Source organism: Archocentrus centrarchus, chromosome 9 (assembly GCF_007364275.1).
Source record: "Archocentrus centrarchus isolate MPI-CPG fArcCen1 chromosome 9, fArcCen1, whole genome shotgun sequence".
NCBI lineage: Eukaryota > Metazoa > Chordata > Actinopteri > Cichliformes > Cichlidae > Archocentrus > Archocentrus centrarchus.
The window spans coordinates 9,282,935-9,310,150 of record NC_044354.1 but is presented as its reverse complement, the minus strand read 5'-3'; the positions used below and the strand labels follow the sequence as shown (position 1 = coordinate 9,310,150).

Sequence of the window (27,216 nt, the reverse complement as noted above, 5' to 3'; positions counted from 1 at the left end):
ACTTTGGTTAGCCCTGTTGTTTTTAAAAGTGCTTTATAAATAAAGTGGTATGGTATGGAAAATGCTGTTACACCGATAAGCAGAAATAAAATTGTAGACTCTTTTTTATTTAACGAATAAACATTCATTGCATAATTGTACCAAAACTAATGGTTTATGTTCCCAGAAAATGCTTAAGTGTGCAGTAAAAACTATGGTTCATCTGTGCAATTTATCAGCTGTGCAATAATCTGAACTGCTTATACAGTATGTTCCAGATTCATATTTATTATCACAGCCACTGCCTTAACTGTATTCATAAGAATTTTCGTGTACATATTGCAGATTTCTCTTTTTGGTGTTTTGGTTTTAAATTATTATTGTTTATCATTTTTATATGATAAATGGTTGCAGCTGTAACAACTGAAATTCCCTCTGGGGTCACTAAAGTATTTATAATTCTAATAATTTCTAATTCTACTCCCACCATATCTGATTTTTACTGCTCTACAAACTTCTTAAACTACATTTAAAAAGAACAAAGAAAACAAAATAAATATATACAAAATACAATTCTATTCCCTTAAAGTAAATACTACCCAGAGAGTGAGCTTCCATGGTGAAGGTTTGCACTCTAAGAGTGTTTCTTTTTATTGTTTTTGCTTGTAAATATTTTCATTTTGCAAAATAAACAAACTGAAAAGAGACGAGAGAGAGAGAACCTATTTATCTAATTTGGCTCCTTAAATAAAAAATTGCTTTAAATTTAGATGCTTGAATTTTCAAGAAAGTAAATTTAGGAAATGATACTTTTAAAATTATGGGCTTTCATTCCTCAGAGTGAACTAAAAGTATTATTTGAAGCTTTGATGAGCTAGCAATGAATCTTTAAATTGATCTTGTCTTTCAAAGGTTTTTCATTATTTAATTTTAAAGAACAATCAAACTGCCTCCAAAGGTCTTCCAGAGGTATATATTTATAGGAAATGAGTTTCAGGGTGTTATCAATTCTCTCTGGGCCACACAAAGCATTAGTAATGAAGACTTGTCATTCTTGCTTTATTATTGCTCCTGTTCTCAAGCAGACATCAGTGTCAGCATAATTTGGTTTTGTTGAATAACAGACCTCTCTGTGTTATTTTGTAGCACAAGATATAAAGATTTTCCTTTGTGCTGCCTAAGGCATACAGAGTTATCAAAATTAGTTTTCATCTCTGTTGCTTCCCAGCTTTATTGTCCATGAGAGTAGTGGGAGTTGGCATGATTGCAATTTTTTTTTTTAAATTGGCAAAAAAAAAAAAAAAAAAAAACATAGAAAAGCATCTAATAGGCTTGTTAAGAGATGCAGTATATTGTATTGTGCCTGTAAGATAATGCTCGCAGTGCTGTCATTGTCATATTGGATATTTGACTAGAGGAAATTATTATTGGTAAATTAAAGCAGATGTATAGATTGATCTACAACCCCAATTCCAAAAAAAGTTGAGACACTTATAAAATGTAAATAAAAACACAATGTAATAATTTCCACATCTCATGAACCTATTTTTTTCACAACAGAACAGAAAACAAATCAAATGTTTAATCTGAGAAAATGCACTATTTTAAGAAAAAGAAAAAAAAAAAAGCGCATTTTAAGTTTGGTGGCCCTCAACATGTCTTTTGGCAAAGGAATGTTGTCCCACTTTTGTCTGATATATGATCCTAGCTGCTCAACAGTCCTGGGTGGTCCTTATCATTTTTTTCATTTCATGATGCATCAAATGTCTTTCACCATTGGTGAAAGGTCTGGACTACAGGCAGGCCAGTTCAACACCCAGACTCTTATACTATGAAGTAGCTGTTGTAATAGATGCCAGATGTGGTTTAGCATTATCTTGCTGAAATATGCAAGGCCTTCCCTGAATCAGATGTCTGGATGGGAGCATATGTTGCTGTAAAAACTGTGTATATCTTTCAATGCCGATGGTGCCTTTTCAGGTGTCCAAGCTTCCAATTTCATAGGCACTAATGCACCCCCATACTGTCAGAGAATGCAGGCTTTTAAACTGAGCGCATAATAACAAGCCAGATGTTACCGCTTTTCATTAGGCTCAACGGTGCAGCATCTATGGAATTCAAATTTTGATTCATCTGACCACAGAACAGTTTTCCACTTTGCCTCAGTTCATTTTAAATGAGCTTTGGCCCAGAGAAGACAGCAGCTTTTCTGGTTCATGTTCACATGTGGCTTGTTCTTTGCATAATAGATCTTTAACCTGCATTTGTGGAAGGCACAGACTATGATTTCTGGAAGTGTTCCTTAGCCCATGCAGTGATTTTTCATGACAGAATCATGCCTGTTTTTTAATTGAGTTCTGCCTGAGGGCCTGAAGATCATCGACATCTGATGCTGATTTTCAGCAATGATGCTTGCATAGAGAAATTTCTCTAGACTCTTGGTATCTTTTGATATTCTGTAGATAATGAGAGATTTAGTCTTCTCAGTTTTAGATTGAGCATTATTTTGGAATTGTTCCAGTCTTTTGCAGATTGGTGAACCACTGCCCATCTTTACTTCCAAGAAACTCTGCCTCTCTAATTCAGTTTTTATACCCAATTTTGTCATTGACTTGTTGCCAATTAACCTAATTAGTTGCAAAATACCCCTTTAACTGTTTCTTTATAATACCACTTACTTTTCTAGCCTTTTATTGCAATGGTCAAAACTTTTGGGGGACAATATTTTTCATGAAATAGTAAAACATCTCAGTTTAAGAATGTGATATGTTTTGTCTTCTACTGTGAATAATATATGTGTTTATGAGATTAGCACATTATTGCATTCTGTTTTTATTTACATTTTACACAGCATCCCAACTTTTTTTACTTTTTTCACTAATACACACTGGTATGACAAGGGATTCTTTGTGAATACAGTATTCGGTTAAATAGCCCTGTATCTGGAAGGTTATCACAACTTTTTACTCAATTGCATGGCAAATAAAAATGCATCAGAATACAATGCAGCTAAGGAAAAGTCCAAATATGCATATGGGAGTTTTACTTGCAATGTATGACAAGCTCTGATCAGGTAAGGGATAAAAGTTTTGAGTAATTTAAAGGCTTTCTATATCTGTAGTGCAGAAGGGAAATAAAAGCAGAAAAAGAAATATTGTATATCTCTAAATAAAGCCACTCTCAACTGAGCGTCACGAGGAAAACTGTAAGAATCTGGAAGGTAACCAACCACAAGGCAGTACACTGCCATTCTGGCAATTTACCTGCATTTCCATGACTTACATGTCAACAACTGTGTTAGATATTCAGACAGCAGACAAAAACATGGTGATTTGTGAATCCATCAGTTGCCTGTAAGTTTACTTCAATTGATGCATGAAACAAACATAAATGCCATCATTTTTGTGTTGGAGAGATTATTTGTTTAGCATTCTTATTAGATCAAGAGGTATGATGACCTTATGAGTTTCCAGCATAGATGCACCATTTTCAACCTTAGTAGAGATCAAATCTGGCAGAATAAATTACATATATGAGGCTTTTCAGGACCTTAAAGAATTCTGATACCAATTAGACAAGTGCTAAACATTTATCATTAAATGTTGGCATACTGATGAATCTGGTCCATGTCAACATTTTACCAAGACTGTGCTCTTAAAAAGAGAAGCCAGATAGTATGATGTTATGTATGCACCACAGGGAATGTTACAGTCATTTTGCCCTCTGACATCTCTGCCAGTCTTTGTGTTTACATTCCAGCTCTGCTGATCAGATGATGCAGCCAAAAGCACATTGCATATTTAAACCTATCAGCTCTCTAAATTTATTAGGAGTTAGTCTTATTCAAATAATGAGGATAACTGAGCTTTCTTCTGACAATTCAGTTGTAAAATTGATCATTATGTATATTAATTTTGAGTGAAAAGCTTATTCATTCTTATTCATTATATATATATATATATATATATATATATATATATATATATATATATATATATATATATATATATATATATATATAATTTCGTTATTCTTGTCTGGAAGAAAATATGAATAATTATTTGAGCTGTTTGGCTCCATTAATTGCTATTCATTGAGGACTATCTTGAAAGTGTCTTCTGGGTGAATTGTAGCCAGTTATGACACAGTGAAGTCCTCAGGATATAGACTCTGTCACTGGCAATTACTATGTTTTGTCCTCTATTAGGATTTATCACTTATGGAGCTGGTGTGGATGTGTGTATATATATATATATATATATATATATATATATATATATATATATATATATATATATATATATATATATATATATTTAAATATATATATATATATATAGTGTTGAGTGTTCTACAGATTGCTTAAAAATTGTTGAACTGTGCAGTGAACACTGAAACTCTACAGTCCATGAGGGATTTAGAGCATGAAATTTACTCCTGATGCTGGTAACAAAATCATGCTGCCATTATTTGTGAAACTGGAATAAGGGAATAAGCCTGCCCATAATAATGTAATACTTTCTGTCAAAAGCTACAATTTTAAGATGGGTGATGGCACAACTAGTGCTGTTAAAATCGTAAGGTCTGAGTATCAAGTGTCTGGTACAGTGTAGCAAATCCTCACTAGATAGTTTGCAGGCAAACCTTTAGCTCAGTTGTGAAGATCTGTCACACTAAAAGCAGTATCAGATAGAGCAGTATCCTTTTTTTAAGAACTTTGAAGTTATGTCCGAAAGATAAAGTCCAGAAATTATATTGCTAACAATTAAAATATATTAGGTTGAGTCAGATACTCACTCATAGCTCTAAATGCAAGGCTAAGTTTATTATATATTTTTCTTTTTTCAGACATGGATTTTAAAACCCAGCGTCTGCAGCCCTCACTGAGCAAAGTATGCTGCACGCAGTGTCCTTTCAAAGTGTGTTGTATTGCATTTTAGAGGTCAAAGGAACATTGTGAGCCTTATCTTTTATTTTTTAAGCATTTTCTCTTCAAATTCTCATGAATATAAGCAGTCACATTTGTCAAATGATGTTTTTCAGTCTATCTTAGAACATAGGATTTTCAGTATTTGGGAAAGCCCTTGAGACATGCACATAATCTATCTCAGATACAGTTTTATTTTTTAACACCTGGGAATCATCAGTACAAAATCTCTAAAGCCCAAGCACAGGTTCTTCACATTTTACCTGGTCTGGCATAGATCTTTGTTACATCTCAACAAACAGCTGTACAACAGTCACCCTTGAACCCTTAAGTAATGTTTAGCTAAGCTAAGTAATTTAAATATCACTGACAAATGGTATTCTCTTAGGAAAATGAGCTGACAGAGTAACAATTAACTGTCTATGTGGTATTGTCAAAGGAAAAGAATTGGTCAAATGGCACCATTGGAATATTATATATGCTAGGTACTATGAGAATATGAGAAAATAACATTCGAAAAATGAATAAATTGCAACTCTAAAGTGTGGCGCATTGTGCCGCGCATTATGAACAATGCTAGTTGTTCTACAATTCACGACACGCATCTCAATAAAAGTTCAAATCTAAAATGGTAATAAAACAATGCATCCATTTTCTTCCGCTTAACTAGGGCTGGCTTGTGGGGCCGCAGCCCGAGCAGTGAAGCCCAGACCTCCCTCTCCCCAGCCTCCTCCAGCTCACATGCATTTATACACAGTACAATACACAGTGAAATGTATATTGTCCTGCAGCCAATAATAAGTAGAAAAATATATTAATAAGAAGAATAAAAATAAGTATCACACTATACAGAATAGAATAATTTACATTGTGAAAGAATAATTGGCATAGTGTAACTGTGTACATATTAGACCTAATAAAAATATCAGGCCAAGATTAACAGAGTTATGTCATTTTTCTATAATGTTGTCAGGGCTGCAGCTCTATCTGGGGGCAGATAGCTGCGTAACATTTAGGACAACCATTTACGGCATTGGGCATCAATTAAAATCTTAACAATTAGGCTAACCGACCAGTAGCAATGATTAGTTGACTAGTCACGCACATCCCTTGTGTGTGTGTGTGTGTGTGTCTGTGTGTATTTATGTATGTGTGTGTGTTATTTTTACTGTTACTACTACTAACAGTAAAAGTAAAAATGATAATATTGTTTTGCAGATTCTTGCATATATGTGAAATGCTTATAACTAGCTATGTAAAAAGGTTCTTTGTAAATACTTGTCTTTGGCCTGAGAGTGCTTTGTTTTTCTGTGCACTCCCTTAATGTAATGAGATTTTACAAAGTTTTAAACTGAAACAAAGTTGCTGACTGTATCTTTCCCCTCTTAGTGCCATCTTACAAATGCAGAAGTTGGTCTTTTAGTGCCTACCAGATGGCACACCAGATTTCAGACAGGATGTCGCATATCACTGTTTGACCAAGCTTGTCACTCAAAGCCATGGTTCAAAGAGTCCTCTAATTCATGGCCTATTGCTTAGAGCACTTAAAAAGAAGAGTTTTTCTAACCTGCCAGAAATATTTATCTTTCCGTCTTTGTCCTTGTGTCGCAGTGAGTATTGCACTGTCCTCTCATGTCTGCTCCACATGAATGTAATAATACTGACAAATGTGCATGACCTTATCTCTCAACCTACTGTTCTGTCTGATACTATTTGGTTTCTTTTATATTCTTTATCATAGTAGTTTTCTACTTTGTGAATGCAGTACTTATTTCCACTAATATAATTAAATGTGGAAATGTTAATCACACACTGAGATGCTACATTCACATTGGCATTATGAGAGCAAAGGAAACATTAGGATTTGGTGTCATGTCAAACAAGTGGCCATTTTAATTGGTGTTGGCAGTCTGTAAAGCTTTACTCTGCTCCCTCCAACTGTGTTGTGGGCTAGTCAATTATGTCGGGGTACAGTTTAAAATGTATAATTTTTTTTTTTTTAAGTGCCAAGTTAACAATATACAAATATACCTCAATAAGGATTCATGATCCTGGCACTGATACTGGAGATGCAGCTCTTGAAAAGGGTACAAACAAAAAATAATGATTTGTAATTATGAATCTAAATGGACCAAGGCTTTCCAAAGTATTTCATCTGAGCTAAGTGCAGATATGGCCCAGAGCACAAGTCTAATGTATAAGTGATGTAAAGTCACAGCTTCCCACTGGGTCTTCAACAGATAAACAATGTAATATGCCTGTCAGGTCTTTCACATAAGATGCAATGATGTACAATAAACATCACCAGTACTAAACCTAACAGCAGAATAATAAACAACATTCAAGGCCTTTGGAATTGAGGCAGAGCTGTAAAGTATGCATATTGCATGAACTAGTACGTTGTGAGGGCATCTGCAGTCCAAAAATAAAAGGAAAAAAATAATTTGATTTGTAAGTCAAGACAACTTCCACATGAATCTAAGGACCTGTGTAAAAATAAAAATACTGGCGGCCACCAATGCTACTCGTCAGTCTCCTGGCAGTAGAATCTTTAGGGGGCATACCGAGCTGAGAATTTCTGCTGTTAGCTACTGGAACAGATCGCAATCATCACAGTTAGCTAGCGGCGTGGCCATTAGCACTAGCAGGCGGTCATTTGCCCGGTTGGTACCGAGGGGACCCCCTCCACCCCACCCCCATCTGATAGCTCTGGCCTGTGAAATTTTTTTGACTAGAACCCTACATAAGGAAATGTATACTGTTATTTTACTAGGCTTAAAAAAATGCTACGCTTCCGATGACCTTGTCAGGTGCCTGGCCTGAAAATCCATACACTTACATACACAGAAATTCACAATAACCGCTTATATTCAGAGCCCAGCCAGAATCTCATTGATTTGAAACAGAAATTCAGAAATTTTTCCACCAATAGTGACATAGTTGCTAGAGGACAATGATTCATTTCATAAACCATAAGACTATGATTCATAAACCATTAGAGACCACACTGAAGTAATAATCATATTGAGCTTTTTTGACCAGGGATATGCATTTATTTATCTCTCTAAATCAGGGGTTGGCAACCTGTCATACGGAAAGAGCCATTTGAACCCGGTTTCCACGGAAAACAAAACAGTGAGAGCCGCAAATACCTAGCGGAAGTCGGTAGCCACTACCACGAGTGACGTTCCAATTAATGTTCCAATTTAAAGCTACAACAAAAACTGAACTGACAAAAATAAAATGCACTTCAATTGGATACTTATAATTTACTTCTGCGAGCCGCACAGAGCCACAGATTAAGCCTGAATGAGCCGCATGTTACTGACCCCTGCTCTAAATGATACCAAATGGGATGCCTCTTTAGTGCCTCTATCCTGTTCCTAAGCTTTCTTGACAGCTTTAGATGGGCTTTGTTTGGCATGGAAAAATGTTTTGTTTCTCTATTTTAAAAAAGCCCTTTTTAAAGCCAGGACATCTTATATGTCACTGATAAAGGGAAAACAGGAAACATGATCATTTTATCGCTATCAATAGGATGTGTACCACAGGCTTTCAAGGTGGCTTTAATTATAAAAAACCTTTACTTGATCCAGCTGTCTTTGCTTGTTATAGACCAGTCTTCAGCCTTCCTCTTTTTTCAGAAATTCTTGAAAGCCCTAAATGATCATTTGCAAAGGAATGGTCTATTTGAGGAGTTTCGGATTTAGCATTCACCATAGCACTCAAACTGCACTAGTGAAGATTATGAATTACCTTATTCTGGCCTCTGACAAGTGGATTCATCTCTGTGCCTGTCATGTTCGATCTCAGTGCAGCATTTGATAGCTGTTCCTCCACCCCAAACTGGTCACAGCAGATGGCTGCCCCTGCCTGAGCCTGGCTCAGTCAGAGGTTTCTTCCTGTTAAAAAGGAGTTTTTCCTCCCCACTGCTGGCAAAGTGCTTGCTCATGGGGGTCACTTGATTGCCAGGGTTTTCTCCAGAATACTATAGGGTCTTAATAATATAAAGAGCCTTGAGGTCAATGTTGTGATTTGGCAGCATACAATTAAACCTGACTTGAATGGAATTATGTGTGATCAGTGTCATTATCACCTCATCCACCAATAGGTGGAGGGAGATTATGTTTTCGGTCACATTTGTCTGTTTGTCCATCATTTAGCAGTTAACTCAAAAAATCTGGAGTTTGTGGTGGTACAAGGAACAATTGATTATATTTTGGTGGTGATCCAGATCATGATCTGCATCCAGGACTTTTTAAAAGGATTCTTTACCATTGTGAGAGAGTGCAAATTTGTGAATGTTACCCCTATATTGAAAACCTTTGACCCAAAATTGATTACTTTGTGGAAATATTCCTTAGGGGCCCAAGAACCTACAATTTAATTTTCGAGGGAAACGGTCAAGGTCACCAATTTTTTTTTTTAAACCCCTACCATCATTGGTGAAATTTTAAAATTCATATCTCAGTGAATTTTTCATCTATCATGATGAAATTTGGTACTCAGGTATAAAAAATTATTCTTGATATTTCATTGACATTTCAAATTTTATATTAAAAAACTCACAATAATGCAAAGTGAGCTACAGACCCTACACAAAAACCACATACACATATAGTACCAGTCAAAAGTTTAGACACACTTAGCCATTCATTTAAAGGAGTAACGGTGTCCAAACTTACTCCAGACTATATATACCATTATCTCTTCATGTGGATCTCATTTTTAAAATTCCAATTATAAAATATCTTTTTTACAAGCCCATGAAATTAATTTCTTGTCGTTGTGATCTAATAATTTATGATGGAGTATGAAAACATTGGCTAGTATCTATTGCAGCACTGTATCGGCACAAAAAATTGGGGGTGGGCGAGGTATGCCCACCCCAAATTTTAGAACAATTATATTAATTACAATTACCATCCATCCATCCATTCGCTTCCGCACATCTGTTAAGGGTCGCGGGGGGGCTGGAGCCTATCCCAGCTGTCATAGGGCGAGAGGCAGGGTACACCTTGAACAAGTCGCCAGCCTGTTGCAGGGCCAACACAGAGGGACAGACAACCTTTCACACTCACATTCATGCTCTCATTCACACCTATAGATTAGATTAGATTAGCCAATTAACCTAACCCCAGTAAGTGCATGTCTTTGGAATGTGGGAGGAAACCGGAGTACCCGGAGGAAACCCACGCAAGCACGGGGAGAACATGCAAACTCCACACAGAGAGAGGGAGAGGCCTGTGCCAAGGTGGAATCGAACCCAGGCCTTCCAGATGGTATTCTAACTGTGAGGCAGCAGTGCTAACCACTACGCCACCGTGCTGCCGTGCTGTAATTACAATTACATTTATATTAAAAATGTGAAAATACTCTTTTCAGGTTCCTAAAATTGAATGGTTCATCCTGAGGGATTCTTTAGATTTGGCCTGCCAGGTTCACTGATTGAGATAAATTAAGTATGCAGAAAATCCCATTTAAATATTCATAAGCATTAGTCAAGCAATCAATATTACAATCCCTCAAGACTCTTATTTCTGCAATAAATATGTCTTCAGTGATGTTTCTGATATTAGGTATTAATCATTCTTGGTACTGGTTACTGGATGACTAGATGTAAAGTGCTCTTTGGCTCTGATGGTTTTCTGTGAAGGTTGCTGTTTGTAGTTTGCCTTGGTGTCCTGTGGATAGCATTATAGCATTGGTCATGCATCTTCAGTAAATGGCCAAGCAACACTTTCCTCCATATTTGTTGGACAGACAGAGAGAAGAGGAACACAGATCTCTTTTTATTTTTGTTTTTAAAGTAATGCAGATTCTGTTTCTAAGGTTGTCAGTACTGTATGCTAAAGTAGTAGTAAGCAGTACTGTCTTAAAAGTTTTTGTGGACAATGTGTGACTGAAAATGCCTTATTAGTATAAATATGACTATATAGTTGAGTGTGATGTAAACAAGTGAGCTGGTGAGGAAGTTCACCATTCACTAGATATGAAGATTTGTTGGATGAACTTGTCCGATGTGATGGAATAGAATCATATTTTTAGGGGCTGGAGTTTTCAGTTTTCCCTCTGTACACCACCACAGTGGATTTGAAGTCAAACAGTCAAGATGTGACTAAAGTGCAGTTGGGAGGGACTGTTTTTTTTTTTTTTTTTTTTAAATTGCTCTAATTCCTAAACAGTTAAACCCCTTGAATTAAAGCTGAAAGTCTGCACTTCAGTCGCATTTGGATTGTTTGAATTAAAGTGCTTAAAAATCATCAGTCATTGTAAATGGTGAGAGACAGACTGCAGGCAACATAGAACACTAATGTTACCCCACTGACTAATAGCAAGGCCCTGAGCACTTCTAAACAGAGCTGTGGGAGACCACTGGTGCAAGTTCAATCAGTGCTCTTTAATGCAAGTCAAGACAAAATGTTTTTGATGCAGTGAAAGGGAAAATCTGCTCAGCAGCAAGATGGGAGAGACTAGGATGTCTCATTGTTATAGTGCAGGGCTCTTCAACTCCAGGCCTCAAGAGCCCCTGTCCTGCAACTTTTAGATGTGTCTCTACTTCAACACACCTGAGTCAAATATAGAAGTCATTAGCAGGACTCTGGAGAGCTTGACTGCATACTGAGGAGGTAATTCAGCCATTTGATTCAGGTGTGTTGGATCAGGGACACATCTAAAACCTGCAGAACAGGGGCTCTTGAGGCCTGGAGTTGAAGAGCCCTGTTATAGTGACTGCCTTGACTTCATAACACCAAGTAACATCTTTTTTTCTCACTCTTAAATTTCTTATTGATGTAAATTACTAAGCCATTGGTTAGGTATGGAGATCTTAACCACATTCATAAATTACTTGGTCACCTACATAAATACAAAAAAATTAAATACAGAAATTATTTTTACATTCAGTCATTCATACAATAAAACATGTTAAAATGTAAAAAAACAGAAATTTTTAGAAGCTGAATGATTCGGTCATGAGATTAACTGTCCTGTCTGAGGTTAATGAGGATAAATAAAGGGGAGCTTTGCTGCTTACACAGAGTAACAGCAGTGTCACAGTCACTGGGATTACTTCACAGTCTATAAATATGCAGTTAGGTCTGTAACATGTTGGACAAAGACACAATTTTGGTAGTTTTGCCTCTGTACACCACAATAGTGGATTTTAAATAAGGCAGTCAATACGTGATTGAAGTGCAGATTTCATCTTTAACTCAAGAAGTTTTACACAAATTTTGTGTCAAGAATAACAGCCATTTTCTTATGTACCCCTTCATTTTCATGGGCTCAAAATTAATCAGACAAACTCACATAACTTTATATAACATATATTTAATATAAGGACTATTTCCAGGCTTTTACTGCAGCTACTTTAAGTTGCACCTAAAACATGCTCTATTGGCTTGAGACCAGGTGACTGATTTGGCCATTGAAGAACATCCCATTTCTTTGCCTTGAGAAACTTGGGTGTCTTTTGCAGCATGCTTTGGTTCATTATCGATTTGCGCTGTGAAACACTTCCCGATCAGTTTTGCAGCATTTAGCTGAATCTGAGTAGAGTGGATAGCCCAGTACTATTCAGAATTTATCCTGCTCTTTCTGTCAGCAGTCACATCATCAATAAACACATGCTCATGCCATAACATTGCCATCATGCTTGACATATGTGTTATGCTTTGGATCATGAGCGGTTCTTCTCCATGCTTTTCTCTTCCCTTCATGTCATCTACAAAATAGGGGAGATGGATTTTCAATTTTTGGCTCTTTTTTTTTAATTATTACTATTTTTATCCTTCCATACAAAATAAAGTGGGAGGATTTTGTCGTCATATCGTTTGCACGTCCGCCTGGGCATCTGTTCATCAGGTTTTACCTTTCCGGTCTATAGACTCCAAAACCACAAGGAGTTGAGCCATGAAATTTGGCCTCCGTTCTTTACACTTCAAAGATATGGAACACGACATTCATATTCCTAGATATTTAGTACCCTTTGTACGCTTTAACTGTATTCATCTGAAGTGCGGAGTAAACAACATGGAGGATTTCAGGCTGATAATGCTATGCAGCCTGTTTCTCATGCCTGAGTTCCAGTACTTATATACAAGTTGTCATGATTTTTTAAAGTATTTTATTTCTTTTTGATTTTCTTTATTTATTCATTTATTTATTTGAACTGTTTTATGGTTTTTCTTTTCTTCTGTGTCATCAACTATCTAATCTGTTCATTTCCTGGGTTTATTTTGGGTTTCCTTGAAGTACTCTGCGCATTTTCTGCATATGTTTCTGTTTTTATATGCATTACAACACACGAGCCAGAAAGATTGTACTGCAGTTTATCAGAGGATGAGTAAATGTGGTACTGCAAACAAAGACTGGCTGCTCCCATGCTAAGAGGCTTCCCTCTACCCACTGTATGTTTATGCTTTAAGAGCATAAAAAGCCTGTGGTGGGCATCACAATGTTGGACTTGAATTGCTCTCCACCTGAATGTGAATAATGTACGAGTTTGTGTTTGTCATCGCCAAGATGAAATTGTGCTTTAAGATTTATATTGGATTGGAATATCTGTGGCTACAAAATTTTTGTGTGATCTCTTTCACATTTAAAATATGGAATTAACAACAGGTCCATATATACATGTATATATGTTTATTTTTTCCCAACCAGTGGCTTAAGATATATGTTTGCATGTATAAGTATGTAGGTGTCCTTTAATTAGGACAGTGTATGTGGGGACAACAGTCAATAGCTGATATCTGCAGCAGTTGGAGTAGGGGTAATAGGATTAGTGTCAGACTCGGGATATTCAGCAGGCCCATTCCCACCAAGCCAGCACAACTCTGCCAACAAAACATGCACACATATAGACTGCCTCTCTTGCATAATATTCATTAGCCACACTCGTATATGTGCTTCTATAATTACTGGCATTGGAGAAATCCTTTGCTTTCCTTATACTTTGATGTTCATAATCAGTCTTAAGTTCAATCTGATGTGCAGCCTCACATCAGGGCATGGCACCTATTTATACTTTGTATATGGGATTTACTCAAACTACAATGCCTATGACTATTTTATTGAAGGAAAATCATTCACAGCAGCAATCTTTTATTTTTTTTGACGTGTCTGTGACACGTCATGGCTTCGCTACACTTGACACGATGATTTAAATCTTGGTTTGGGTCTTTCAATGTGATTTGTTAACCAAACAAAAAAAGATCAACATTTTTTTATTTTTTTTTAAAAACTGTCCATTCAAACCAACAAATATTCAGTGTTTAATGCAGTATGACAAAAACTGGGTCCCGGTTCTCTGGGGACATCACTCACTTCTAGTTTTAAGTAACTATAGCACGGAAAAGCCCTATTGCAGCACCTAAAAATAATTTTGCCCTTGATGAATTCTGGACTTTAAAAAAAAAAAAAAGAATTATTTTACATTCAAGTATGGCTTAAAACTATAATGGTATTAAATTGTGAATAGTTTTCTACAATTAATTGGCGTTGTTTGCACCATATATCTACCATGACACATATTGTTTGGCACAGACGAGACTAGTACTAGTTCTATGCAGCCAGTTAAACTAATGAACATAAAAAGTGACATACATTAAGAAAAGTATTTCTCATGTAACATAGGCTATATAGCTATATTTCTATTGCACCATTTGGATGGTAGTGTCTGAGTTTGGCGTAAACAATGTGAAAACATGGCTCCATCCTGCCTTGTGTCAGCAGTTCAGGCTACTGCAGGTGTTATAATGATGTGGGATATTTTTCTTGGCAGACTTTTGGGCACCTTATTACCAATTGAGTATCATATAAATGCCACAGCCATCATAAGTATTGTTGCCATATTCATCCCTTTATAACCACAGTATACCCATCTTTTGATGGTTGCTTCCAGCAGGATAACACACCGTGTAACAAAGCTCAGATCATCTCAAACTGGTTTCTTGAACATGTCAATCAGTGCACTGTACTCAAATGGCCTCTAAAGTTGCCAGATCTCAATCCTATACAGCACCTTTGGGATGTGGTGGAACAGAAGATTCACATCATGGATAGGCAGCCGACAAATCTGCAGCAACTGCATGATGCTGTCATGTCAATATGGACCAAAGTCTCTGAGGAGTAGCAAGTTGTTTAATCTATGCCATGAAAAACTGAGGTAGTCCCATCTGTCAGTTAGGTTTTATAGTATATAACTTCTGAAAGTGCTGTAAGCCCTGTTCTGAGTAAAAACCACTCTCTTCCAACTAAAGAACAGCTGCAAACATTAGTTCTCTGTTCCTTTTAGGCCTTAAACTAGTAAGCCAGCATGTGCCATACCAGGATCATTTACTTTACAACTAGAGTTGAGGTCACATGATCAAATAATTTCATAGCCTGCATGTTAGGTATACATGTAGATGTACGTGGGCTGTGTTTTTCTTCAGCCTGTTGGCACAAATTAGCTTATTTCACAGACAAAGGTGTATGCACAACTTACAATCAGATATTGAGTAGAGGGTAATTATTACTGGCATTACTGGCATTACTGCATATTACTGGCATGGATTTGTAAAACTGTGCTGCCTTGAACCAGATGTTGGCATGACAGCACTGGTTGTAAGGGGAAAAAATTGCAAGAAAAAGGTGTTTGGCAATCTCTTAGTACTGTCAGAACAGATGGACCATGTATAGGCTCTTTTTATTGGGTATTTTGCATGATGTAAAAGTAGACTGCCGTGGGCGCTTAGGATCATTATTATTATCATCGTCATAATTATAGTTTTTTTTTTCTTCTCAGCATATCTCGCCTACTTCTCTATTCTGTCTCCTCTGCTTTTTTTGCTCTTCATCCCCTCACTAGGCATCTACCAAACCTTTTCCACTTGCTTCACATCTCATTTGTCTCTCCTATTCTTCCTGCCTCTCATTTATCTTCTACTGTGTCTGTGGCATGGCGACCATTGCTTCTTTATCAGTGAGCTGCAGCAGGAAACATGTCACTCTCCTTCTGTCCTTTTCTCTCATCGTTACTCCTTTTCTTTTCCCCTAAAATTCCACTGGTTTCATATTTCTTTCCTGTGTGTTTTTGCTCTGTCTTGTGCACCAGGTTGACTAATATTATTACGGAAATTTTTTTTTCTCCTTTCAGTTGATCCTTTGGTCAGTTTTCTTCGTAGTTGTTTTACTCTTCTTATTATGTTGGCAAACCACGTTTACTTTCTTCTCTTTTGGTTATTGCACTTCCACTTCTTACTGTATCATTTTCTTGCCTTTATCTCTTCCTCACTTATCCACATCCCCCAATTACTTTGCCGTTTCATCTTCCTCACAGTACAAACTCCAAAATTGAAACCTTGCCTCAAATGACCTGAACCAATCATATTTCCATAGTTCATTCCCATCAGGCAACTGAACAAATGACATAAATGAGAAGTGCTTTCAGTTTACAAAATCACCTTCATTATGCAGTATTTGTATCTTGATGGGATTGTTTTTGTCTTCCCTTCCAATGTTTAACAGACAGGCTGAAATTGCCGTGCTAAGGTTTATGCACCAGATTTGGACTACCTGCCAAGAGAAAAATAATGAGTAATGAAATAATGAATAGAAAAATAATTTTGTTCTTATAAAATGCATTTAATGCTCAATGTTTGGGGTAGCACATTAATGTAATCACCCTACATTTGTCTAACATATTACTGCTGCTAAATTCAGCACTCATATTGTACTGTAAATTTTAATGAAATATTTGTCCATTGGAGTCCATAAGACAAATGATCTGTATATTGACAGTCATGCATGTTTTGTCTTTCACACAAGCTTGCATAAGAACTAACTAACCCTAATTTCAGTTCACCCAAAGACTGAACAGAAGTAATAAAGTATCTACACAACTTTAAAGTTACATTTTTTTAACTGATATGTGTACAAATGTTAGGATTAAAGGTAGATTTATCAATCTACGTGTGTGACCGTGCATCTCTGCGAGTGTTGCAGAGTAGTGCAAAAGTCTAACACTTGTCCAAAGTGAGTAGTATAATGGATAACTCGCCTTACATGGAACGAATAAATAATGCAATATTTTTACTTTTATGTGTAATGCATAATACATTACAACTCCACGCTGATAATGCATGACAGAAAAGTTACTTGCAGACACAATAAGAAAATAGAGTTTTTGATTGTTGTTTTTTTTACTTTCTTACTCACTACTATGGCCAGTGTTTTTGAAATATATGACAGTATATGTTTAAGAGACAAAATATCTATAATATAATATAAATATGACACCTATTTTTTTATTACTGTAAAACATATTTTTATATCCAGTAACATAAAACTCATTATTTCACTCAAAATTTCTTATCTTATGTAAGCCACGATGCCATTAAAACCTGAGTTGATGGCCGCTTCTCTTGAACAGCATGATTCTCAGAGTCAAATTTGACCACTTGAGAGCAGCTTACAAGTCTAGTTAGAGATTCTGAGGGTGAGTGGCTGGCGAGGCTGTAGATGATATGTCATAAATTAGCTGATGAAATTAACATTTGCCCGCAGTGTAATCCACTAAGCCTGGCGCTGTCAGCATCGCCTTACACAATACAGTTCTTAGTTTACACTTCAATACATCATGCAGGCCCACAGCTCATTACATCACACAGGCGTTGGTGTATGTGCTCACACACACTCACTCTTGCACAGTGTTTGTGTGTTTGCAGTTAGACACGAGGCATCACGGGATGTGAGATAAAAGCTGGAAAAGTACAGGTTATTGCATCATTAACTCCAGTTAGCATTTGTCTGCCTGACTCAGTTTCTTTTCATATCCTCTGCTACAGTACAAATGTGTTTTTCGATTGAATAGAGTAGTCTGTTGTAGTAAACTGTAAGAGGAGTGGAAATATGAGAACAGGTCTGAGAGATCAGAAAGTTGAGGATTAAAAAAAGGCTCACTATTTTCAAGTCTGTAAATTTATCATCTCTGTGTAATATGTGCTTGTTAATCCCAATCCCTAAGCCACCATTGGCAGCCATTGTACTAATACCATCGTATTTGTCTTTGTGTGGGCCTGTCATTCAGGGAGCATTAAGCATCTTGGTCACTGGCACACAAAGTGATGTGTGAATTAAACGTGTTTAATGTAGCAAGAATTGTTTAAAGTCCCTCATTGGCCAAATTTGAATAACAGTGATGTTTTTATAGTAATAACACAGAACTGTTTGCTTTGTTTGCTTTGGAAAAGGGCAACAGTAGTCTCGGGATTTCTTTAGCGATGAGGGCTTTTACGGGCCCTGTCATTTCATCTGTCTCTCTTCAACTCTCATGTTTCCCACTCATCTCTTTTCTCTGTCCTAAACAATGAGGTAGATCTGTGATTGCCCACTCCTGCATCCCACATCATTTTGTTTTTATCACTCACTGGATTTATGGGGTTCTCTGAACCATGTTACTTAGCCAGTTCCTGGTTCTCAATTGCTATGCATGACAATTCTTCCTTCTTTTGTCACATTTGCGTCTCCTTGTTCCCTTATCATATTTCATCCCCTCATACCGATCACATCTTCACCTTTTATTGCCTCATGCCACCTTTATTGTTTTTCCTTCTTCTCTTGTCTTCCCATCTTGGCCACTGTTTTTCCCCTGCGTTGGCAATGGATCGTGCTTACTGTTTATATTGATAGCAGCCACATTGTAGACTGCTCTTGATCAGTGTTGCTGTGTGCGCAGTCTCAGCAAAGCATGTCCTAAATACAGTACACTGCTCTATCTCAGAACTCTGTTTCATATCAACTCATATCTTCACGCTCACTGGTCACTTTATTACACCTTGCTAGAACTGGTTCAGAACCCCTTTTGCATTCAGAATTGCCTTAAATCTTTATGGCATAGATTGGAGATTTTGCTCCATATTGACATGATAGCATCACACAGTTGCTGCTGATTTGTCATCTGCACTGCCATATATGAATCTCCCATTCCACCACATCCCAAAGGTGCTTTATTAAATGGGGGGTATAGCATCTCTGAAGGCCATTTGTGCACAGTGAACTTGTCATGTTCAAGAAACCAGTTTGAGATGATTTGAGCTTTGCGTCACTGCATGTTATCCTGCTGGAAGCAACCATCAAAAATGGGTATACTGTGGTTATAAGAGGATGAATATGGTCTTCAGCAATACTCATGATGGCTGTGGTGTTTAAACAATGCTCACTTGGTAGTAAGGGATCCAAAGTGTGCCAAGAAAATATCCTCCACACCATTACATCACCACTAGCAGCAGTCTGAACTGCTGACACAAGGCAGGATTGACCGATGTTTTTGTGTTTTGTACCGAATTCTGACCACCAAATTTCTGTTGCAGTGGAAATTGAATACTTCCCTCCTCGTATAGCCTATGATGCATTCTCTTTGTGCTGGAAGTGGCAAATAGGTTTTTCTCTCTCTCTCTCTCTCTTCATCAGGGGCACCTTCTGTTTCCAAATTTGTTGAGTCTGTGCAAATTGTAGCCTCAGTTTCCTGTTCTTGGCTGACAGGAGGTCTTCTGCTGCTGTAGTCCATCTGCTTCAAGTTTTGACATGTTGTTCATTCAGAGATGCTTTTCTGCACCTCAGTTGTAACGAGTGGTTATTTGAGTTACTGTTCCTTTCCTATCAGCATAAAGCAGTCTAACCATTCTCCTCTCTTCTGACTTTTGGCATCAGCAAGGTATTTTCTCCCAGAGAACTGCTGCTCTCTGGATTTTTTTTTTTCTTTTAAAGGCTATTCTTTTTAAACCTTTCTTAAATCAAAATCACCTCTTTTCTCCTTTCTGATGCTTGTTTTGACCTTCAGCTGGATCGTCTTGGCCATGTCTTCATGGCTAAATGCATTAGGTTGCTGCCATGTAACTGGCTTCTTAGACATTTGGGTTAATAAGTAGTTGAACAGGGTTATCTAATAAAGTGGTTGGTCAGTGTCCGTTCTGTTGATTTTCTCTTTATTCTTTCTGCGCTGTCCTGCGACAGGTTGGCGACCTGTTCAGGGTGTACCTTGCCTCTCGCCCTATGTCAGCTGGGATAGGCTCCAGCCCCCCCCCAACCCTGAACAGGATGAGCGGAAGTGAATGGATGGATGGATGGATCTTTCTCCTTATCCATTGATCCTTTATCTTTATTTAGCCTTTTCAATTTACGCTACTTCAGCAAACTTTCTCATACACACACTATAACATGCACAGACTTTGTCTTTTTGTTTTAATAAAGTGTTTTTCTGGTATTTCTAAAAGGGCATTCAAATATATATGAGTGTACAGTGTACAGTCAAGATAAGGGGCTGTATTGCTGCTGAAATATTATCATCTCTACATACAGACTTACTTAATTGCTTCTGTTCCTTTTTAACCTGAACTAATCTGAGATTTTCTGAGGCTTGTGAAGAATCCTGTTAATATTGTTCTTCCTATTTTGATTACAGTAGACACTTAAGAGGACCATAGTGATTAAAATGTGCTCAGATGCCATACGATGTTGCTTCAGACACACGAGTGCGCGCGCGCACACACACACACACACACACACACACACACACACACACACACACACACACACACACACACACACACACACACACACAGACTTCCACCAAGTCCTTGTGCTGAAGGTAATTATGCAGCTTAGATGAAAGCTTTTCCATTAAGTCACTCTACAACAGCCACTCTTTACTAGTTTGATAGCATTGTAAAGACAAAGAACAAATTAGTATGGCAAGTATTGTTTCCAGTGATTGGCTAGAGACTTAGAGTTGTCACAGCAATATTGTGCTTCCTGAAGGACCCAGAGTTGTTTTTCAGTTGTGGGCCAATGTGATGAATGTGATTAAGAATGAACACACTTGCCAAAATGTCAAGTTTGTGTTACATGATAAAAGAGATCATAAGGAGAGGTTGTGGGATTCAAGATACTGACCCACTTTCAAGTAACAATGATAATGACAATAATTAATCAATGGGGTAATCAAAGCAAAAAGAGAGAGCCAGTATGTGTGCAAATTTTATAGTAACGTACCCCTACTGATTAAAAAAAATATCACATGACAATCAAAATTACAAAGATGCATGATATAGAATATAAAGTAGCATTTCAAGTGTCATTTTTAATTTTACAAGACAGGCACACAAAGAAATCTTTAAAAACTTGACTGCATGGAAGTTTTGTTTGTGCAGTGTATTAACAGAACTCGCATACTTTTCTAATTTATTTGCAGACTGAGACCAGGCTTTCCAGCTTTTCCCATCTGTTCTGTTTGCCTCTGCTTTTGCTTCACTTCACAGAAAATAAATGACAGTGTGCAGGTCTGCAGAAATGTGTTGGCTGTAGTCAACATTTCAACTTTTCTTTCTCTTTTCTTTTTTTTTTTTTTTTTTTTACTCTAATGTCAAGTATTATTTTCCAGCACTTTTCTTCGGCATGAAATGAATGACAGTGACTGTGAATACTGACGTTTTCTGTTAGTTGTATATGTCAGAGTTACTACATGTAACAGGTCTCTGTTGCGTTTTCCTCCCTTTTTTGTCAAAAGGGATTAAAAGCACTCCACAGTGCATTATCAGTGAAAGTCCTTTACACCTACTTAGCCAGGTATAATGCATTGCCACACATAGCGGGCATTAATGTAATTAAGAGTAATTAGTGGATTTACCTTTTTGTCAGGCAGCTCATTTTATGGATTACGTTGTATTCTTTTTTGAGTGAACTGAAGATTACGTTTTTTTTTTAATTAAAAGACACTTTTTTTATTCTTCAGGTAGAGTACTTCTCTATAGACATGAATTTTTGTGTTTCTTCCTGTTTTGTTCCTGTCATGTACTTGGCATATCAAGCTTGGTATCTCTCCACTGTTTATACTGTGTAATACCGATAATCCTGCATCATAAAAAGAAAATGTGTAGTCGTCCTTCAGAGTGCTAGGTAATCATATATTTACACAGTTATACACCATTAAATAATCTAAAACTGGTGTAAGAGCCTCTGTTCCAAGACAGGAACCAAAAATAATGGCCTCACGTAGGCTAACGTCTTCCAAAAGTTATTAGGTCATGAAAATGAAAAATAATGCAGAATTTTTTTATTTTTATTTTTTTAACAAATGTGTCAACATTGCCAAAGGTGGTGTTTTTTCTAAAGCCCTGCCTTACAGAAACTTTCTCAGGTGGGATCCTAACAGTAATTTTTCCACTCTCCATGTTTTTTTTGTCCTTCTGCAGTTGGCCCTGGAGGACCCAGTGCACAGCGTTTCTCTCCAGCAGTTTGTCTATGAAAAGCTGAAGGCGCAGCAGGCCCTGATGGGGGACCAGGGCTTTGGGGTCCTGATGGAAACTGTGGACACAGAGCTCGTCAGGCAGCTCCAGGAATTCCTCCAAGGCCTCTAAATCACATCTAAAGTCCTTCACTACCTTACAGAAACATCCTTGCCTAATGCTACCCTCTACCCCGATTTTTGAAAATGTACTGGAAAGGCTAACAATCTGCCTGACGTGTGGACTCCTAATTCAAACTTCCCCAACCTCTGCCCATGCTATGCCTTATCTATATTCAAAACCTAGCCTTGTTGACTGTCCTGAGCTAATAACCCATGTTCTCTATTATAATCTTATTTCATGTCCTTTCCTTTTTATAAAGACTGAGTTTATGTGGGTCAGAGTATCTTCACGTTTTTAAAACACCCACATGAGAACATCAGCGCACTAGAGCTTCCACTCAATACTTACATTTTTTTATTTTTTTTATTTTTTTTTTCCACTCTTTGTGGTTTTGGTGTGAAATGGGTAGAAAATTGAAGAAATTGTATTCATGTTGGGAGGGTTGGGGAGTATGAAGAAAAAAAATTGTCTCCAGTGCCAGAGTAGGAGCCTCGGACTATTTTCTATGGAAAAAACATACAGATTGTAGCAGAAATGGGGATAAACCAAATCTGAAGGACCTGAAGCAGTGTTTACAGAATCTATTCTTAGAAGAGAAAAAAAGAAATGTAATTTTGTATGTATGTAAAGTATGGATGATATTCTGCCTGACATTATTTGTAGTTTGTTTTTATCATGTTAATTTTGCTTCAATTTTTTTTTTATTATAATTTTGTCATAACCTGAGGTCAAGCTGAAGTAACTACTGAGAGAATGTTTTGGGGGTTTTTTGTATGGTGGTTTAGACTTGTGTTTCTTTGTTTTGTTTTTTGATTGCAAAATGGGAGATTTTTAAATGGTTGAGTGCTGAACCATGTTTATACATACATACCGCTGCTAACTGATGGTGTGTCGGAGCACTTTAATAACCAAAACTGTCACGTGTTTTCAATTCTTTTCACATCAGTATGCTTAACCAGAGTAGTAGAAGGCCTCAGAGTAGTACGACAGGATTGTGCAAACAAGGCTGAAGTTGCATTAAGACTTTTATCTTTATTTACTGCCATTTATCACATCTCCATGTTGTCTTGGACACACACACACTCACACAAAAAAACTTATTGCAAATGTGACATGTGTTAGGCTTCGTCATCACAATTTAATTTGGAAGATTTTAATTAATTGCGGCATGTGTGGCTGCTATCAAGTGGCATTCTGAGCCACTGAAAAGAATCAAAATGGAAAGTTCCTGCCGCCCTTTTTTTTTCTCTCAGTTGGCCTATAGTTAGTGACATTTTGATATATTTGAGAGGAGTATTTTTTTTTCTTGTGTTCTATCTTAAAATGATTAATAATTAGGAAGTTAGAAAAGTTATAAATTACTGTATATTGGCACTTAAGTATTTAATAGTTGCATTTTTACACACACAATATTTTGCAGTTTGAGACTCATTTACATAAAAAGTGTGTGTGTGTGTTTTTTTTTAATGGTTTAATACAGTTTTCTTCCATCCTGGTGTGTTTTAACCTCATTGGGAAAGTGATGACCCTGACACTAGCTCCTTTGACACTGTGATAAGAGTTGAGTAGCAGTCAGAATTACAGCCTTATGCTTTCAGCCTTACCTACTTGTGAAACACTTTTTTTTGCTATTATGTTCATTTCTTAACTAGTTTAACAGTATAAGATTTCTTCACTTGTCAACTGTTGATGGACATCATGAAGTTTGCTTTGGGCACCACAAAGTAGAGCGATATTTTTGGGTTATAACTATTGGTTATGTTTCATGGGGAAAATACTTATTGCTTTTTCCAAAGCCTTCAATAAAATGCAGTAATCAGCCGAAATAGTTGCCTTTGTATTTCCAATGCTGATTTTGTGTAACTGAAAACCATAGTCCCTATTGAGTTCTTGACATGCTTCCTCTTTTTATATAGTCTTATTCTATTAAGTGTAATTTTCCAGCAGATCAGACATAATTGTCCTGCAGATAATATGATGGACTTGAAGTTATCCTTAATGCTGCAACATCAAGGAGTGAAACACTGATTGCAGTGGAAAGGAGGAGGAGAGGGAGAGCCTGAGAGAAATATGATTGTAAGCATAAGGTTTAGATGCATCCTCTCTTGGGAGTGCATCGTACCTGATGTGCAAGCTCTAGTCAGTTTGGGAGACAGATTTAAAAAGGAAGCTGTCAGTTAGAAAAATAGGGCAATAACTACTGAGAAGTACAGGGAAATGAACTGACAATTAGTGGGGAATAGGACCAGATTTTACAGCCATGCTTGTGGATCTTTTGGGTTAAGCAATAGGAAAGATGCCAGTACATAAAAGTGCCAGACAAAGTGTAAATATGAACTGTTGATGGTTTTACAGCAAGAGTTAAAGTGATGACCAAGATTACTACTAATACTGAGAAGACCATACATTTTAGTATCAAATGTTTTCAAGTGTCAAGACATTTCTGTTTAAATCACAAATTTCAACCTCACTATAATCACCAGAGTCATTAGAAAAATCCTCCAGAATTGCATGCTTATTAGACACACTAAGTTTGATTGGTGCTCACACTGTACAGGTCTGTTTGGGGTTTATTTTTAGAGGTCGATGGAGACATCAGTTATGCACTTGTTTCCAAAAAAGGTGGGATGGGGAGAACAAAAGCCTGGGACAGAGTTGTAATGATGAAAAACAAACATGTGGTTGAAAAGTCTCAGGTAAGTGGGTAAACTGGCAAAAGGTCAGTAATATGAAGTGGATTTCACAAGTGCTCCTGAGGCCATCCAGTAGTTTCCCCAACAGAATCATGTCTGTTTTTAAAGCAGTACACATTAAGGGCCTGGAGATCACAGCCATTTATTACTGGTTTGGCCCTGGAGGATCCAGTGTGTATTCTTTACCCTAAATTCTTTGTAACTTCATGCTGAAAGTATTTATAAAGAAATACTAATTTGTCCACATTTTTACTTCAAAAAAATGGCAGCTTCACTGAAATGACTGGGATGTTTTTGTTTTTTTTTTTAAATGCCCAGTCATGTTTGGTAATCTGCCAATTAACCTAATTAGTTGTGAGATATTCCACTATTACACAAGTTCTCCTGTCTTTTGTTGTCCTTGTCAAATTTTTTTGGGAGTATATTGGTGCCATCAAATTCAACATTTGATGTGCTTTCTTTCTACTCTTCCATCTGTATAAAGGGTTTGAATTATTTGCAAATCATTGTACTCTATTTTTATTTGCATTTAACAGCCACACAGCCATTTTTTGGGGGGGGGGGGGGCTTTTTTTCTTGCTAAAAGCCAGCAGTGACAGGTATTGGCCCATTTGTCTTAATTAATGGAGAATAAATGTACTTCTACCTACTGGTCACTTGAGTGGCTTATAGAGTGCAGAAGGGGTGATTAAGGATTCTGCACCCATCTTCACTTCCCACCCTGCCTTTCCTCCTTGCCAGCACTATTAATCCAAGAGACTCGGTCATTCATCTTTCTTCTCCCTCTCTCTTTCATCCTATTGCTACCAGTGTAGTTCTGTAGAGGCAGATAAGAACCGCAGGTAGACTATCTGCAAAGCATTTGGTTAATTATCCTATGGTATGCATGACAGGAGAGCAGGAGGATTAACTCTAATCAATAATTTGCATTCTTCATTGGATTAGCTTCCCACTTCAAAGATTATCATTACACAGCAGCATGTTCACTCTCTAAAACTTTAGGTAATTGCTAATTTTCTCATTTAAGCCTTCTAATTTATGTACATTTATCATTTCATTACCCAGGATCATTTAAATATTTTTTTTTTTCAGTAGGTGGAAAGAAACGTACAATATCAAACGCAAAATAAATTTAAAAACTGTTTAATCCGCACAGTAAAATTTGATGCTTCATTTTATTTATTTATTAGTTTTGTTTTAGAATTTCTCTTCAAAGACTGCGATGTTGGCACTGCACAGTTCCAGCATTTAGCTTACAAAAACGTGGGCCTTGAAAGCTTTTTCAAAAAAGAGTGAGCAAAAATACTTTTGAGGATTTAAATATTTGTTAAAAATTTTTTCCTTGCTAAAACTCACCTAACCCTAACCCCAGCAAACAGTAACCTGATCTTAATGATTGAGGGGCAGGCCTGGCACAGTCCTAAGGGTACCATATTTACACATCACTTGTATCACCTTAAAAAATGAGGTTCAGTATTTCAAATATAATAACCACATTATGCGTTCTTCCCAAACTGCTGGAAAATTGAAACACACCAGACATTAAAAATGTTCTTGTATTCATTGCAGAACCTTTAAATCCTCTTTGTTATTTCATGTTTACAGGCATGTTGTTCTCTTTACAGTTACCTGTTCATGACTAGTTCACACACACATTAGCAGAGTATATGAGCAAAAAATATTTGCTTAAAGCATACTTTAAATATTTCCTTCCTTTGCTATGCCTCAACAGCTACCTGATTGTGTCATTTTGATTGTGTGCGGGCTTTGTAGAAGAAAAGTATCAGTGACAGCGTGTGGGTGAGTGCCTATTTGTCTATGTATTGATTCTGATTAGAAGTGGCGGTTCTTGTCTGCCTGTGGAAGCCTGTAATTAAAACCTGAAGTTCTTGGCATGTGCGATCATTATGCGGCCATACCTCAAGTAGGTGTATGAGTACTCCTCGTATTGATGACTCAGTGTCCTTGTGTGTTCTTGTGTGTACATCCGTGTGTGCGCAAAATCCTGCTTGTGTTACAGGAATATGAAAAGTTTGCTGATTGAAGTGTCACTTTGGTCCACTGATTAATGAGCTTTATAGGTAAGTGTGACAGTTGTATGGAACCGACCAATCAACCGACAAAAGCTGTGAAACTGCTTAACCCATTTCAACTCTATTCAGAGAGCACTGACATGATATCAATTACTTCATGCTATGTAGAAATAGCACCAGGTGGGGAGTGT

At 37.0% G+C, this 27,216-nt stretch overlaps 1 protein-coding gene across 1 annotated transcript in view; it reads left to right on the top strand.

Moving 5' to 3' along the window:
- The window catches only part of ipo11 (importin 11), a 116,860-nt gene extending 92,743 nt beyond the window's left edge, over positions 1-24,117 (top strand). Inside the window, exon 29 of the mRNA XM_030738305.1 lies at positions 22,144-24,117. Within this exon, the coding sequence (XP_030594165.1) occupies positions 22,144-22,308 (165 nt within the window). The 3' untranslated portion in view covers positions 22,309-24,117. The remainder of the gene's footprint in view (positions 1-22,143) is intronic.
- Positions 24,118-27,216: the final 3,099 nt, after the last annotated feature.